An 18517-nucleotide genomic window follows, 5' to 3' on the forward strand; every position below is an offset into this window, starting at 1 on the left:
GTCTCCTAGTATACAATCTGTATACAGGAGCCCAGGACAGAGAGCAGGCCGCTGTATCTCCTAGCATACAATCTGTATACAGGAGCCCAGGACAGAGTGCAGGCCGCTTTGTCTCCTACTACATGAGCAGCCTGCAGTATGGACAAAGGCCGGTCTGTGTAGCTATGCAGAAGCAGAGTCTGATAAATGTACTTATAAACAATGATAAATGTGCATACTCCTGCATTAGGTTTGTATTAATAAGTCGACAATTATAAAATTTAGTTGAGGAAAAAAGTACACAAATAAACTGTTATAAAATGTATACCGAAAAGAATCTTTTGGCATAGTGTACACATCTGGGTATGTCGGTGTGAGTAGAGGCTATGGTCACCAGGGGAGGATGAGCAAATGCAAATTGTGCTTCAGATATTGAGTGAAATCGGATGCTCAGGATTCCTGCAGCGATCTGCTACGGATACATGTAGATGTGCACCCAAATTAGCTCTAGTAATGGAGATCAGACACAGCTTTTCAAGACTATAAAATCTGTAGCTTGTTTACTAATCAATCCTAAATTGTCCCATAGTATTTAAAAAGGTGAATTAAAAACCCCACTCACATGTATTGCTGGCAAAATGGGGCAATATTCTGCTTGAATATGAACACAGAATCCCCAATATGTGAGCAGCGCTTAACGTATTTGACATAAAGGTGTGAACAGAGACTTTGGCTCCATTCACACATCAGAGTCCTTTCATTTTTCTTCTCTCCATATTTGTTAACTGATGTCAATAAAAAGACCATATTTTCATTCGAGTTCATCAATAAAGCAGTAAATAAAGTGAGGCAGTAAATAAAGTGAGGCATGGAAGTGCAATGGAAGCCGTTGACTCTCATCCGTGTTTCACAGATCCCCACAGACATAGACATGGATACGAGTAGGACATGCTCTGAATCTCACACTCGGATCAATGCATAAATCCATTTTAATCAATGGTCTAAGAAGAAAAAATAAATAAATCGGACAGCACCCAGATGTATGAATGGAGCGCGGATCTCAATATCTCTTCTGTAACATTTGGTTATCAGAAGCTCCATTGGGTGTAGTAACATTTTGTGATTCAAGTCAGTATGCAGTTCTGTCAGTGAGCCACTAGGTGGTGATGTTATCTATACTATTGTATTGTGAATACGTAAACATACAGTACATGTAGGGGGGCTGCTGAGTGGCTAATACCATTTTAGTTATGAGGGATATTAACAATAAAGAAAAGTTTTACCCGCAAAAATGAAACATTACTTACTATGTGGCACATCATTGAGAACAATAGAACTTGCTGAAGAAAACTACACAGAAGAGAAAGACAACACATACCTGTCATAGGTTTCCTTTAGATCTCTTGCTAGCTTACACTTTGGTAAAATATGGTGAAATGGTGATTGTGGACCGTCCTCTGCTGTAAAGGCACAAATATCTGATTAATAGTGACCAAGAAACATAATTGTGTATCCAAATGTGAAATGCTGATGCAGGGCGATAATGCTACCGATAAGGTAGGTAAACAATTTGTCTTCTTTAAAAAACTAGCTGAAGAGCCCGGGGCATAGTAACTATGGTTATGGTTAGTTAGTGTGCAAAGCTGAGTGTAGAGCCCCGCCCACACCGCATAGCCACATTCACTATTATATCCCACATCATCCTGTCAGCCAGAGCCACCGGACTACTACCCCTAATATCCCACATCATCCCGTCAGCCAGAGCCACGGGACTACTACCCCTAATATCCCACATCATCCCGTCAGCCAGAGCCACCGAACTACTACCCCTAATATCCCACATCTTCCCGTCAGCCAGAGCCACGGGACTACTACCTCTAATATCCCACATCATCTCATCTGCCAGAGCCACGGGACTACTACCCCTAATATCCCACATCTTCCCGTCATCCAGAGCCACGGGACTACTACCCCTAATATCCCACATCATCCCATCAGCCAGAGCCACGGGACTACTACCCCTAATATCCCACATCATCTCATCTGCCAGAGCCACGGGACTACTACCCCTAATATCCCACATCATCCCATCAGCCAGAGCCACGGGACTACTACCCCTAATATCCCACATCTTCCCATCAGCCAGAGCCACGGGACTACTACCTCTAATATCCCACATCATCCCGTCAGCCAGAGCCACGGGACTACTACCCCTAATATCCCACATCTTCCCGTCATCCAGAGCCACGGGACTACTACCCCTAATATCCCACATCTTCCCGTCATCCAGAGCCATGGGACTACTACCCCTAATATCCCACATCATCCCGTCAGCCAGAGCCACGGGACTACTACCCCTAATATCCCACATCATCCCGTCAGCCAGAGCCACGGGACTACTACCCCTAATATCCCACATCTTCCCGTCAGCCAGAGCCACGGGACTACTACCTCTAATATCCCACATCATCTCATCTGCCAGAGCCACGGGACTACTACCCCTAATATCCCACATCTTCCCGTCATCCAGAGCCACGGGACTACTACCCCTAATATCCCACATCTTCCCGTCAGCCAGAGCCACGGGACTACTACCTCTAATATCCCACATCATCCCGTCAGTCAGAGCCACGGGACTACTACCCCTAATATCCCACATCTTCCCATCATCCAGAGCCACGGGACTACTACCCCCAATATCCCACATCTTCCAGTCAGCCAGAGCCACCGGACTACTACCCCTAATATCCCACATCATCCCGTCAGAGCCACCGGACTACTACCCCTAATATCCCTCATCTTCCCGTCAGCCAGAGCCACGGGACTACTACCACTAATATCCCACATCATCCCGTCATCCAGAGCCACCGGACTACTAATATCCCACATCATCCCGTCACAGCCGCCAGACTACTACCCCTAATATCCCACATCTTCCCGTCAGCCAGAGCCACCGGACAACTACCCCCTAATATCCCACATCATCCCGTCAGCCATAGTCACCGGACTACTACCCCTAATATCCCACATCGTTATATATATAAAGCTGAGTGTAGAGCCCCACCGACTCCACATAGCCACATTCACTATAATATCCCACATTATCCCGTCAGCCAGAGCCACCGGACTGCTACCCCTAATATCCCACATCATCCTGTCACAGCCGCCAGACTACTACCCCTAATATCCCACATCATCCCGTCACAGCCGCCAGACTACTACCCCTAATATCCCACATCATCCCGTCACAGCCGCCGGACTACTACCCCTAATATCCCACATCATCCCGTCACAGCCGCCAGACTACTACCCCTAATATCCCACATCATCCCGTCACAGCCGCCAGACTACTACCACTAATATCCCACATCATCCCGTCACAGCCGCCAGACTACTACCCCTAATATACAACATCTTCCCGTCAGCCAGAGTCACCGGACAACTACCCCTAATATCCCACATGGTCCCGTCAGCCAGAGCCACCGGAGTACTACCACTAATATCCCACCTGATCCCGTCAGCCAGAGCCACTGGACTACTACCACTAATATCCCACATGATCCCGTCAGCCAGAGCCACCGGACTACTACCCCTAATATCCCACATCATCCCATCAGCCAGAGCCACCGGACAACTACCCCTAATATCCCACATGATCCCGTCAGCCAGAGCCACCGGACTACTACCCCTAATATCCCACATGATCCCGTCAGCCATAGCCACCGGACAACTACCCCTAATATCCCACATCGTTATATATATAAAGCTGAGTGTAGAACCCCACCCACTCCACTATAATATCCCACATTATCCCGTCAGCCAGAGCCACCGGACTGCTACCCCTAATATCTCACATTATCCCGTCAGCCAGAGCCACCGGACTACTACCCCTAATATCCCACATGATCCCGTCAGCCATAGCCACCGGACAACTACCCCTAATATCCCACATCGTTATATATATAAAGCTGAGTGTAGAGCCCCACCCACTCCACATAGCCACATTCACTATAATATCCCATATTATCCCGTCAGCCAGAGCTACCGGACTACTCCCTCTAATATCCCACATCATCCCGTCACAGCCGCCGAACTACTCCCCCTAATATCCCACATCATCCCGTCACAGCCGCCACACTACTACCCCTAATATCCCACATCTTCCCGTCAGCCAGAGCCACCGGACAACTACCCCTAATATCCCACATCATCCCGTCACAGCCGCCGGACTACTCCCCCTAATATCCCACATCATCCCATCACAGCCGCCAGACTACTACCCCTAATATCCCACATCTTCCCGTCAGCCAGAGCCACCGGACAACTACCCCTAATATCCCATATCATCCCGTCAGAGCCACCGGACTACTACCCCTAATATCCCACATGATCCCGTCAGCCATAGCCACCGGACTACTACCCCTAATATCCCACATCGTTATATATATATAAAGCTGAGTGTAGAACCCCACCCACTCCACTATAATATCCCACATTATCCCATCAGCCAGAGCCACCGGACTACTACCCCTAATATCCCACATTATCCCGTCAGCCAGAGCTACCGAACTACTACCCATAATATCCCACATCATCCCGTCAAAGCCAGTAAAAGTAGAATAGTGAAATTGCACAGAAACATGGTTCACTAAGATCCCAGGTCAACTTGTAATTTGTCTGTGTTGCTCATGGATGTACAGCATCTGTATGCAGTATAGTATCATATTTAATGGGTTGTTATGGGAAAAGCCTTACGTATTACGGTATATGGGTATATTCAGGTGAATTATGGGGAAAGTAGCACTTTAAAAAAACCTCACAGCATCAGAGCACAGTAACACATCAATAATGCATAAAAGTTTCTGTGAGAAGATATTAAATCCACATGACATTTAATATGTGCACTTTCCTACATTCATGTGTGTCACTTAATGATACCACACGGGAGGGGGTGATTCATTTCTGTCATGTACTCACTGCTCCTTTCTGGGGGACAGACGATGGCTGGAGCTTATGTTCCTGGGGATGCTAGATTTCTCCCACCATGTCAGTGTCTGCTGAGGTGTTGTCAAGTGGGAAAACTTGCGCATAACAACCAATCACAGCTCAGCTACTGTTAACCAGCTCTGGTGAAATGAGAGATGCTTAGTGATTGGTTGCAAGGAAAACTGTTGGTCATAGCAACCAATCACAGCTCAGCTTCTTTTGAACAGCTCTGGTGAAATGAAAGATGCTTTGTGATTGGTTGGTGATACACACAGACACACACTGATTTTTATATATAGAGATAGATGAATAAAACATGCTTAACGGACCCATGTGAGTGTAACATTAAGAGATAATAGGGTATCCTGTAGTCACAGCCAAATTTTGAGATTTTGGGTAGCAGGACACAGACATATGTCAGTTACGATCCCCAATTCCCCATTATTGGGTACCTCATATGTAATAATCGAAGACAGCCACTAGGTGGCGATGTAACTAATGTAGTGAGGCTGGCGTCCGTCCATACATGAAAAATACTTATTCTGCCTTATTAGTGATGAGCGAGTATGTTCGTTGCTCGGGTGATCTCTGAGTATTTGAAGTGCTCGGAGATTTAGTTTACCCAGACACATCCAGATGAATGATGGCCTGTGACCCCACTGCAGGAAGAAGGATCAGCATTGCCTCCCTCATATTCACCATACATGTGGCTGTCCCAGAGGTCGGCAAACCCAGATCAGAGAGTGATGGCAGATCCTGGGACATAGCATCGCCTCATAACACTAGAACAACCCTTTACGCTTTAAAGCAGCACTAAATCAAAAGGGGATTTAAAGGAAAGAAAGTTTTCATTTATTCACCACAAGCAATCCATAGGAATAATAAACTCCTGTGTGCTTCCCTCTACTCACTCTCAGACATGGCGGACACCTCGTCCTGGATGGCCAGGATGAGCTTGGCCTCTCTAGTGAGATACTGACAGCGGCGCTCCTCGTGCTGCAGGACAATGGCAATCCTCCTGGACAGATTGTGCAGACAGTTTATCACAGAGGGGTCCGCGTTAGCCTGGAGGACACAAGGGGAGAGACAACCATGACTTCTTGGAAGTGTCCAGTGCGGATACAGCACCAAATAATCATCACGTGGCTCAATCATGTCACTGGTCAGTCCTCACTGATCACCAGCATTTCTATCCATAAGACTGGTGATGAGGGCAGGCCTGTGATCCACAAGTACGGTGTGCATGCAGATATTACCTGACACTACGGAGAGGGCACAAACGCTGTGTGATCCCCGCTTATACCATCACCAGACAGGCATGCAGGGCCTCAGGTATCATTATATGTGGGCACAGTACTGGGAACGGCAGGGTAACTGGTCAGTATTACAATAAAGGACAAGGACACTGCACTTCAGAACTTGCTGTCACTAGTGGCATTGTGGACTGTAATATAATGTCTGCGTGACTGCGCCATTTCTATGGATAGAGCTATGGATAGAGCTAGACTGGCATGAGAGCAGGAGAAGCGGAGGGGCAACAGGATGGAAACTGAACCATGTCCAATCCCGGATTTTTCCTGTTTGGAAGTTTCCATCTAGTCATCATTGACCACAGATAACTAACAGGATCTGACATCAAAAGTCTCATGTTCATTGGCACAGAGCAGGCTGATGATCTTTGGCCATTTTATATACAGCTTTAGGCTCATTGAGGCATCTGTTATAAATGGTTTGACCTGATCTGGCCGTGTGTGTCCTGACCCAGAGTGTGACAGCTGCATAGATTTCTGTGAGGCCATGACGCTCGGGTCAGGAGACGTGAAGGCAGGCCGTACAATGTCATCCAATATCAGACCGATGATCATGGACGCCTGAAATAGCCCTGATTCTGAACATTTTGTAGCAGGACATCTACATGTTGTCTTAGTGGCCAGTCTGGTCACCTTTTCAATGTGGAATAAATGGTTCTTTGGCCCCAATTTATCAAGATTTGTTTTGCACACTAGGCTCGGAGTCCATACACCAAATTCATAGAGACGTGCACCTCTCATCCTTCGGGTGCCATGCTCCACAGCCAAAGTGTCTCCTAGGGAAAGGAGCGTATTCCTGCCATAATCTACACCACTTCTGCGGTTAACCATGAGAAATTTGTCAGATATGTTCGGCCATCCCCCTCCTGGCAAAGCGCTACACTGGCTGGAACTGGTGGAAAAATGATTTGTACATTTCATACAGTTTTAAGCCAGAATTCTGAAGAAAACGATATCAGGAATTGGGGCCTCTGAGCTTAGATAAAGCTTGTATGCTGCAGACTTAGTCATGGCTATCAGCTGGACACCGACCATATTAGTGGACATGGATTTCCGCGCACACAACCCTCCGATACTCAGTACAATGATATTCTCCCTCTGAACACACATGTACACTGCACCCTAGGTGAAGACTATCCGAGGGCTAAATGTGCTGTATATTTATTAGATTATCCCATAAAGTCTTTGCTTACAATGCATACAAAATACATCTATGGCCAGCGACTCTTTCTTGGGCTTCCTAAATGCGACTTTTGGCAAGGTTTACACAGGGCGATAACAGAAGCTCTTACTGCCCAGAATACATACATACATAAGGTGCATGGCAGAAGCAGTTCTTAGTACTGGTTTCTGTGAACACATGCCGACAAACATGGAACACATAGACCATGTGGCTTTTAAAGACATCATGCTCATTAAAATATTATTTTTTATACCACTGTATGAGTGATGCGTCATAACCTTCATCCATCACCAGCAGATTGCTGAATGTGAATCTAGGCTTAAACTGCACCCATCATTAGAAGAGTTTTCAGCACTGCAGTCCACTTATCCAGAAGACGCCATCATACAGAGCTTGCGGTACTTGTGCCCTAGTGGATCAGGGTATACCAATTAGGCCAGGTTCAGACGAGAGTATGACAACCCGTCCAATCTTCATCTGTGGCTCACCCATGGGTCTGTATTTAGGCTATGTGCCCACGGTGCGTGTTAAAACGTACACCAAAAACCGGACTCCTTCCTTTCACCGCGATTATGTTCGCGATTTTGCCGCGATTTTCGCGTGCAATATTCAAGCACTTTCCAAGCGATTTGAAGCATCGCTTGGAAAGTGATTGACAGGTTGGTCACACTCGTCAAACATAGTGTTTGACAAGTGTGACCAGGTTTTTACTATTGAGGCCGCCTATGCGACCTCAATAGTAAAAGATAGAATGTTAAAATGCTAAAAAAAAAATTAAAAAAAATCGGGGTATATTTACCTTCCGGCGTCCCGTGCTGCATTCCTGGGCCACAGCGTTCCCAGTAATGCCTTGCGAGACCTGTGATGACGTAGTCTCGCGTTGCTATAGCGATCTCGCGAGACCGCTAGAGTCACACGAGACCACGTCATCACTGGACCGTGCCGCAAGGCATTACTGGGAACGCCAGGCCGGGAATGCAGCGCGGGACATCGGAAGGTAAATATACCCCGATTTTTTATTTTTTATTCTTTTTTTTACAGGGGTATGGTACCCAGGGCCTGGAGGACAGTCTCCTCTCCTCCACACCGTGGGTACCAACCGCACATGAGACGCTTAACTTCCTGCATGGTGGGCATAGCCACATGCGGGAAGTAAGCGATTCTCATGCTTTCCTATGGGTGCGGAATCGCGGCAATTCTTTGCAATTCCGCACAAAAGAATGAGCATGCTGCGATTTTTTCCGCGATGCGATTCCGCTGCGGAAAAAAGCGCAACATTAGCACAGCATGTGCGGAATGCCATAGGAATGCATGGGGGGCGTTCTGTACACGATTTTTAAACGTTTTCGCTGCGTTTTCGCGCCGAATATCGCGGCAAAAACGCTTAAAAATTGCTACGTGAGCACACAGCCTTAGAGTCCGTATTCATACATCAGCAATTAACAACATTTACAAGTCCAAATACAGTTTTCTAGGTTAGTAATGGAAAGTATCAGTAAAGTTTGTCTGCAACTCAGATGATCAGCACGGGATCCATGTTTTTGTGCGCACTCATACTTACATGGGCAAGTCTCATCCGAAGTACAAGAGAGACTGGTGCATACTGGGATTGTGGTCACGGAGAGACTCAGATCAGAGAACACTGCCATCTGGACAGCCCTATTAAATAACATTGGTCCGTGCAATGTCCGATCGTAACTCAGACAGCACCCGACCGTATAATATGCTCATCTGAACATGCCTTTACATAAGAGGTGGACAAGATCCCACCAACTATCATTAAAATGTTCTAAGAAGACGTTACAGCAGATTACCTGGATAATCCATACAAGTGACAGGCACATGGGCATGCATGGGCACACCATAGTAAGTTAATGGGAGATAAGGACACATTCGAGTCAGTCGTTTGGTTGTGCACAGTCACTTCACTGCTGGTAATGTAGACTGAGCAACCCCAGTCTGGCCAGAAATGGCCCCAACACTTACAATAGCGCAGATGTGATTAGTGCGGGGAGCCCTTACAGCGCTGCTCAGGGATGTGCGCACAAGGCGGCCATATTGCCATAGAACAGTGTGACATGACGGGTCTATGATCACAGATACGGCCACTTATGACTCGGCATTCTCTGAAGCCGGCATTTCTGATGTGTCACCATTCTGTAGGGGCTGATTGGAAGGGATGGTCTCGATTACAGGGAGGAGGTATAGAGATAAGATATGTACAGTCCTAATTCTGCCTTATCACCATAGGGTGTCCTCAGCGCAGACTGCTGACTAATGTGTTTACCACAGGAACACTATAGATTAAAAAAGCCATATTGAATCTGCAAGAGCAGGACAGCACGCCTCAATGTCTGCAGAAAGTCAGAATATCTTACCACCGACACCGGGGTAGAATTCATCCTCATACAATGTACAACTGTAACATCAATAGCTGCCAATTCTCTGCATTATTCCTCAGGTTAACGATTAGCGTATATCTGGGACATATGTGTGCAAGATATATCAGATACGGAGGATCCCTATACCCAGGCAGAAATACTAGGGGATAAAACTACCAGCCTCTATACCTAGAGACAGATGAAGAACTTGCGCCCCGGGGGCTATGTACAGCCATTCTTTATTGCTCTCCACCATCCGGTCAAAGACATGTATTTTCTGGGTCACACAGAGGCGGCATGTAACAGAGAGCAGGAACGGGTAAGTACAATGGTCTGGCCAGACCTGGAGTAGATGAGCTGGTCATGTAAGAGGTAGCCATCTTCAGTGTAGCACTCCTGATAGGTAGGAGCCCACAAAATGGAACTAGCACATATCAGACATCTATGGCATATACTTTTGATATGCTTCTAATGTCACGGATGGTAATGACCCATTATGTTTTATTGTGGTCCTTGTGATTGGTGTAAATGTGGTCTTCAGACTAACAGAAGATGTTATGCCAGCCATCTAAGAAACCCTACTAAGAGGTGATCATCCCCTTAAAAATGAGGCCATGGATAAGATGTAACAATGTCCAGTAGCGATGCAGCGGCAGCAATGAATGGCTGTGATATGCTGGTAACGAGATCCTGATGTAGGATCTTACTGTGGTTGGTGCACTGGAACCACAAATATATCAGTGGCCATTAACTAATAGATGTCATGCAGCATATAGAAGCTACAGTGTAAATGGTGATGAATAAAAAGGGAGTCACGGACAGGAGATAATCCGGCATCCACATCCTTGGTATTAGTAAAAATCCTTCTTTATTGTAGCATAATAATAAAACCTCAATATACTTTATACAGGGGTATTAAAAATTGCAAACGTGTTTCGGAACAGGCGGATTTGCAAATTTTAATGGATCTGTATTATGTGTATTGACGATTTGTGTTACATTAAAGAAGGATTTTTACTGTACCAAGGATCTGGATGCCGGATTGTCTCCTATCTGTATTTCCCTGGTTGTACTCCAAGTGCTCCGTGTATTGGACCTGGCATAGTCTGTCGCTGGGATCACAGGCGAGACGATTTCTACATCATTTCTTTCTGATGAATAAAAACTCCACAAATCCCTTTTCATCAGTATTTTCTAGGCGATACCAGCCGCGTGGCTACGGAGACTGCACCGGGCCAACACACAATACAGCCATCATATGTTAAAAATACTTAAAGGGGCTTTATAGTTTCAACCTGTTAAACTTATTTTATTGCAAAAAAAAAAAAAAAATCTCTGCTTGCAGTCAATGAATGGAGCCCTTATTTGTTCAGTTATAGGGCAGATGTTAGATCTCTCTGATGTGTGGTGACTATATGACCAAGACAGAATATTAATCTCTGAAAGCAAATACGGACGGACTCCATTAAATTAAAGATGTGTCTGACAGGATATCAGGACTCTTCAGATCTACAGATGACTACCCATTCCTGCTACTACATGTGGGGACAAATGACACCGCAAGAAACGACCTGGAAACCATCTGCAGAGACTTTGAAGACTTAGGCAAGAAAGTGAAAGAACTGGGAGCGCAGGTGGTCTTCTCTTCCATCCTCCCAGTGGATGGCCATAGAACAAGGAGGTGGAATAAGATTCTGCAGGTGAACAACTGGCTACGTCGATGGTGCCGTCAACAACGATTTGGATTTCTGGATCACGGAGTGAACTACTTATACGATGGACTACTTGCTAGAGATGGGGTGCACCTTACGAAGACTGGAAAACATGTATTTGGAAGTCGTCTTGCTACACTTGTAAGGAGAGCTTTAAACTAGAACAACATGGGAAGGGAAGCAAAAGACTAGAAAAAGCCATACACCTGACAAATGCTATTGAGAACTCTGCTATTAGAAGTGGAAAGGAAGAACAGGAAGAACAAAGACAAAAGAATCTAATTAATAAAAATATTGGAGATAGAGAAACCAATCACAAACTAAAATGTTTCTAAACTAATGCACAAAGCATGGGCAACAAACAAGGAGAATTGGAACTACTAACGCAGGAAAAGAAATATGATGTCATTGGAATCACTGAAACTTGGTGGGACAATACACATGATTGGAATACAAGACTAGAAGGATACAACTTATTTGCAAGAAACAGACTTGATAAACGAGGAGGAGGTGTCGCATTGTATGTAAGAAACGCGTATATCTGCACAGAGATTGAAGCTTCAGAGACTGGGAGTTCTGTGGAAACTGTTTGGGTAAGAATACAAGGACAGAACAATGGAAAGGACACCATTGTAGGCATTTACTACAGGCCACCTGTGCAAGCTGAAGATATGGATGAACTCTTTATGCATCAAATGGCCAAGTTCTCCCAAAAATATGACATAGTTGTCATGGGAGATTTCAACTATCCAGACATTTGTTGGGAATCTCTCTCAGGCAAAACTAACAGGTCAAGGAAATTCTTATCCTCTCTTGCTGACAACTTTATCTTCCAAAAGGTACGGGAGAAAACAAGGGGAACTGCTACCTTGGATCTAATCCTTATAAACAGGGAGGAAATGGTTGAGGAGGTAAAAGTGGCTGGGACCCTAGGAGGTAGCGACCATGCTATTTTAGAATTTTGGATAACTAGAGGAGGAAGACCTGTGAAGACTCAGACGTCAAGGTTAGATTTCAGAAAGGCAGATTTTATGGGATTCAGAAAGAGAATTGGAGGGATCCAATGGCTGGATATCCTTAAAGACAAAAATGTCCAGGAAGGATGGGAAATCTTGAAAAATGAAATTCTCAAAGCACAATTGTTAACAATTCCGAAAAGCGGGAAGAATAGGAAGCATTTAAGGAAGCCAGGATGGATGAACACAGAACTTAAGCACATGCTAAAAAGGAAGAAAAAAATGTTTATAAAATGGAAAGAGGGAGGCATATCTAAAGAAGAATATAATGCTGTCTGTAGAACCTGCAGGGCACAAATCAGATTATCTAAAGCTGACAATGAATTGAGGCATGCAAGAGATGTCAAAAGCAATAATAAAGGATTTTGGGGATATGTCAAAAGTAAAAGAAAAGTCAAAGATGCTATAGGATTTTTACAGGATGAAAATGATGAAATGGTAAGACAGGATGTTGAGAAGGCCGAACTTTTAAATTCCTATTTTGCATCTGTTTTCTCTCAGAAAGGAAATGTGACATCAACTGTTCTTCACTGTCCTATTAAGGGTATAGAAGAATCCAGGATATCTATAAACAGAAAGATAGTGAGGAAACACTTAGCTAACCTAAATGAATTCAAGTCTCCAGGTCCAGATGAATTACACCCCAGAGTACTGAAGGAGATAGCAGAAGAAATTTTTGAACCCCTCTCCATAATATTTGAAAATTCTTGGAGAACAGGAGAAGTCCCAGAAGACTGGAGAAGAGCAAATGTTGTTCCTATCTTCAAAAAGGGGAAGAAGGTGGACCCAGGCAACTATAGGCCGGTGTGTCTGACTTCTATACCAGGAAAGATCTTTGAACAAATTATTAAACAACATGTATGTCAGTACCTGGATAAGAATGAAGTGATTAAACAGAGTCAGCATGGGTTTGTAACTAATAAGTCATGTCAGACTAACTTAATTTCCTTCTATGACGGAATCACTGATTGGGTGGATCAAGGAAATGCTGTAGATATAGTATATCTTGACTTCAGCAAAGCATTTGACAAAGTATCTCATACAATCCTTATTGAAAAAATGACTAAGTATGGAATGGACAAGGCAACTGTTAGGTGGATTCATAACTGGCTTAGTGATCGGACCCAAAGAGTGGTCGTAAATGGCTGCACATCCAGTTGGAAGAATGTCTCAAGTGGGGTACCACAGGGCTCTGTCCTGGGCCCTGTATTGTTCAACATCTTTATCAACGATTTAGATGAAGGAATTGAGGGTAAACTGATTAAATTCGCTGATGACACAAAGCTAGGAGGGATAGCTAATACTAGAGAAGAGAGAGAGAGGATTCAAAAAGATATAAATAAACTGGAGAACTGGGCAGCAACTAACAGAATGGTTTTTAACAGGGACAAATGCAAAGTACTACATCTGGGCAATAAAAATGAAAAAAGCATATACAGAATGGGAGGAATAGGCCTAAGCAACAGCACATGTGAAAAAGACTTGGGTATACTAATAGATCACAAACTGAATATGAGTCAACAGTGTGATGCAGCAGCAAAAAAAGCAAATGCAATTCTAGGATGTATTAACAGAAGCATACAGTCTAGATCACGTGAAGTCATTATTTCCCTCTACTCCTCTTTGGTCAGACCTCATCATTGTGTCCAGTTTTGGGCACCACATTTTAAAAAAGACATCAACAAACTGGAGCAAGTTCAGAAAAGAGCGACCAGAATGGTGACCGGTCTGCAAACCCTGTCTTATGAGGAAAGGTTGCAGGATTTGGGATTGTTTAGTTTGCAAAAGAGAAGACTGAGAGGAGACTTAATAGCTGTCTACAAATATCTCAAGGGCTGTCACATTGTAGAAGGATCATCTTTATTCTCATTTGCACAAGGAAAGACTAGAAGCAATGGGATGAAACTGAATGGGAGGAGACACAGATTAGATATTAGAAAAAACTTTTTGACAGTTAGAGTGATCAATGAGTGGAACAAGCTGCCATGAGAAGTGGTGAGTTCTCCTTCAATGGATGTCTTCAAACAGAGGCTGGACAGACATCTGACTGGGATGATTTAGCGAATCCTGCTTTGAGCAGGGGGTTGGACCAGATGGCCCAGGAGGTCCCTTCCAACTCTACGATTCTATGATTCCATTCAAAGACTGCAAGCAGAGGCAAAGCCCACAAAGGAATATAAGAACATAAGAGGTTACAGAAAGAATAGGTTTTATAAAGACCTGCAAAGATGTCACGAAGCACATACTGTGTATTTGATGCATGCAATTTTGTACATAGGATTGATGTGGGTCCCGACCATATCTTGTATGGCATCATACAAAAACGCATATGATAAATGGCTGCAAAAAAGCATCATCAATAAGTCAGGATTTCCTTTTATGTAGTTGGTGGTGCCCCTACATGTATCATCCCTCTACAAAACGCAACCATATAAGCAAAGACGTTATACACTCGGGTCACCACCTACAATGGCATATAATTCTTGGGTACACAGCTAGGTGCTACATTTTCACCAAATATCTTCTCTAAAGTATCTTCATGTTGTCTTGTATTGGATATTGCCATTGTGGATCTTAGGACATGCAGAAATATGAACACTGCAGATAAGCTGCAGCAAAAATCTATTACTAACATTTCTTCTTAGAAACATTTGATTTGTTAGGGGAAAAAAATAACAAAGACCCTCCTTTAGGCTTTCGTCCCCATGATAAGCCTGGTGAGTTTTTCATGTTGGAGATTTTCTGCACCTATTAAGTGAATTAAGGTACTTGCACTTTTTCAATGCATTTATTATTACATTTTTATCACGTTTCTTGTCTGCTTTTGGTCTGCCATGTTTTTAACAAAGATGCTTTGCTTTTCATGCTTCCTGTTATTTGGCTTTGATAAACCTTTATGGATGTGGTCATTGGTAAATTACATGCATTTTTTTATGTGTTCCCATCACAGAAATCCACTAAAAGCATTTGTTTTCTTACTTGCAGATTTTCAACATCTAATACAAGTCTATAGGATAAATCTGCAGATCAGTTTACACCGAGTAAAAAGAAGCAGAATGTGCATGAGATTCATATATATCCCATCCACATTGCTGGGACTATGAGATGCTGCATTGTTGACACAGCCAAAATACACAGCATCATAAACTCACTAAAAACTCATTGTGGGCACACAGCCTTAGGCGACGGCCACACGACAGTGGTAAAAAAAAAAAAAAAAAAAAAAAAAAAAAATTTAAAAAAAGTCTGAATTTCATCCTCATTTTGTTCTCACTTGTTCAGTTATTAATCACTTGCAGGACCATTTACAGTTTCCCATGTTCGAGAACTGTAATGTATTTGTAAAAACTGGATGCCATATTGGGGCAGCTGATTTTTTTTCTTGCATCCAAGTCTTACGGATACATTGCAATTATAGAACATAAGAAGCTGTAAATGGTCTTGTAGGTGATTAATAGCTGCTACTGTAGAATAACGGATTGTATATCGACTGCACAAAAAGGACAAGTGAGAAAAAAAAAAGTCTTACTTTTCCAAATGAAAATCGGCCAGCTTTTGTACACGGTCGAGTGACCGTAGCCTAAGGCTGCGTGCCAAAGATGAGTTTTTGCTGCCTTGTGTTTTGGCTGTGTTAAAAAAAATGCTACGTCTCATAGTTCCAGCAAACCTGATGGGACTGATAGCAATCTCATGCCCTCTGTGCTTCTTTTCACATCCACAACATGTCATTTTCTCTGGCGCTGCCTAAAGGAAACTGAAAACACTGGATATGTAAAAGCCTTACATTTCTACTAGCTAAACCCGAATATCTGGTTGCCACCCCACATGTACAGGGGGTCGTCAGGTTTGGATTACCTGGCAAGAAGTTTGAAAAAATTAAAGTTGCTTTTAGATCAATGATGTTCTTACTCCATTTATTTTTAATGAACAAATCCCATAAATGTTGATCTCTTACCCTCAAAGCAAAGACGACATTAAAGAGGATCATTGTGGGCATTTCTCTTTTTGGAGAAGGGTCTGTTTTTGACACCTGAAACACAAATAGAAACAGAATTCATTTATTTTACAAAGTCTGGATTCACACTTCAATAGTAGGGAAATTACATGTACGCTATGGAGATAAACCTATACCATTCTAATAGTCATTTATTAGTGATAATTAAATTATGGGTACCAGCAGAAGGAACGGTATATTTCACTAATGCTGTCACTATGCCTGAGCAACTTATTACCACCAGGGGGAGCAGTCGCTGGACCCAGGGAAAAACCTATTAAATGCCATGTATTTACCTATATCATATGTCTCCTGCCTTATAAACCTGCTCGTCATTGGATCATTGAGCAAGATCCTGAGCCCCGACACCAAGCAACAATACATATTTTTTCTGTTTTATTATAGTCATCGATCGGTATAAGGACTCATGCACCCAGCAGTGACCTATACGCGTGTGCCTTGTGTACAGCACCACTCTATAATGCTGTCATCATCCTAGACCTCCCCCGTACGTCTAGCATTTGACTAGTAGGTAATCTAAATGGAACAATGCCTCTGTACCTCTGGCTAAAGTCAGGAGCAGCTAAAGGCGATGTAGATCCCAACAACTCAATGCAAAATGGAGAGTAACAAATCTTTTACTTTTCTGTGCTATCCAATCTTACCACACAAATCACATTAGAGTGAGCAGCTGCAGGGAGAACATAACTTCATTTTCTCCCTGCAGCTGCTGTTTCAATCAGCCGGCTGAAATGAGTTTAAACAGTATTTACCCTACATCTGCAGGTAAATATCATTTCTCAAAGTGACAGGAAACTCTCATTAAATGCTTGACATGGCAAGGGGCTGTCATGTTGTGCTTTACGTCAGATGTGGGTATTTCTTATAATAATCCACATTTCTGTTTCCCCACTTTTACGATAATTCAGCATTGAAAAATCGTTATAGCCCTCTAGGTACCTCCCTATGTCTGCTGTGATCATCGGTGCCTGTGTGCATTGGTGTACTTCTCTCTATAGAAAGCCATCTTCCCTACATGAATACATGACTTTTCTGTGCATGGCACAGCTATGGGCAGCGCACCAGCACAGGGTGAATGGTTATGGGCATGTTACCTGGCACAGTGCATGCTGAAGCAGAGTCGGGTGGCCCACAAAACGCACATTGTCAATCTTCAGCTCAAACTTCTTCCCGCACATATCCGATTTCGTAGCCAATATGGTGGCAAGTATGACGTCCGAAAATCTTTAAAAGGATAAGAATTATTAGCAGCAGCTCATTTCTCCGTAGTGGCCAGAAACTTGTTGGGAAAATCATTGCAAGAAATATCATTGTTTTGGATGTGAGGCAATTACATGAGATCAAACAGTGGAAGAGATGACAGATAGTGACGTCATGCTTATAATTAATTCCATGCTCTGCTGGGAGTCGCAGACTGAAGAGAAAAGGAGTGCTGGTTAATCACAGCCAATTACTGCACCACGGTACACAACAATGACATCTGTGGGGTCAGATCTCAGGAATTACAGAGAAAGTGTGGATACAACGTCACATCCACAGGAGCGTCTGTAATCACACCCGACAGACCGCTACTGTGCTCGCTCTCAATGGTTTCCATTATTGTGCCAGAATAAAACAGCAATATTTCATCCAAAAACCATGTCACCTCGGTCTTCAGCTTCACATCACCAGGCCGAGTACTTTAGAACACCGATAACAGCGCTGTCTTTCCCTATACGTTTGGTGCCGTGTCATCCATATAACTGCATGTATAGTTCATTATTACAATGCAACCGTTATGACGTGACACAGCCACAGCGGACAATGCCCTGAAGGGTTTGTCCCCCTTAAATACATCTATCACCTATCCATAGTAGATGATAAATGTGCAATTGCTGGACCCACAGGGATTACAGACAACTGGGGGATTTGTACATAACTATGAAAAAAAGTGAT

The 18517-nt window shown here is 43.7% G+C and overlaps 1 protein-coding gene across 6 annotated transcripts in view; it reads right to left on the reverse strand.

Annotated features, from left to right (window-relative positions):
- Positions 1-18517, reverse strand: part of NPRL3 (NPR3 like, GATOR1 complex subunit) — an 80965-nt gene that overhangs the window by 39941 nt on the left and 22507 nt on the right. For 5 of the 6 annotated variants that reach the window (XM_073542751.1, XM_073542746.1, XM_073542747.1 and 2 more), the window contains 4 exons: positions 17677-17806; positions 16523-16597; positions 5877-6030; positions 1358-1439 (listed from right to left, as the gene is read on the reverse strand). In XM_073542751.1, coding sequence (XP_073398852.1) covers positions 1358-1439; positions 5877-6030; positions 16523-16597; positions 17677-17806 — 441 coding nt within the window. The remainder of the gene's footprint in view (positions 1-1357; positions 1440-5876; positions 6031-16522; positions 16598-17676; positions 17807-18517) is intronic. The other variant, XM_073542749.1, reaches the window with a different exon arrangement.

Source organism: Dendrobates tinctorius, unplaced genomic scaffold (genome assembly GCF_039654945.1).
Source record: "Dendrobates tinctorius isolate UK_male_01 unplaced genomic scaffold, ASM3965494v1 ptg000129l, whole genome shotgun sequence".
Classification (NCBI taxonomy): domain Eukaryota; kingdom Metazoa; phylum Chordata; class Amphibia; order Anura; family Dendrobatidae; genus Dendrobates; species Dendrobates tinctorius.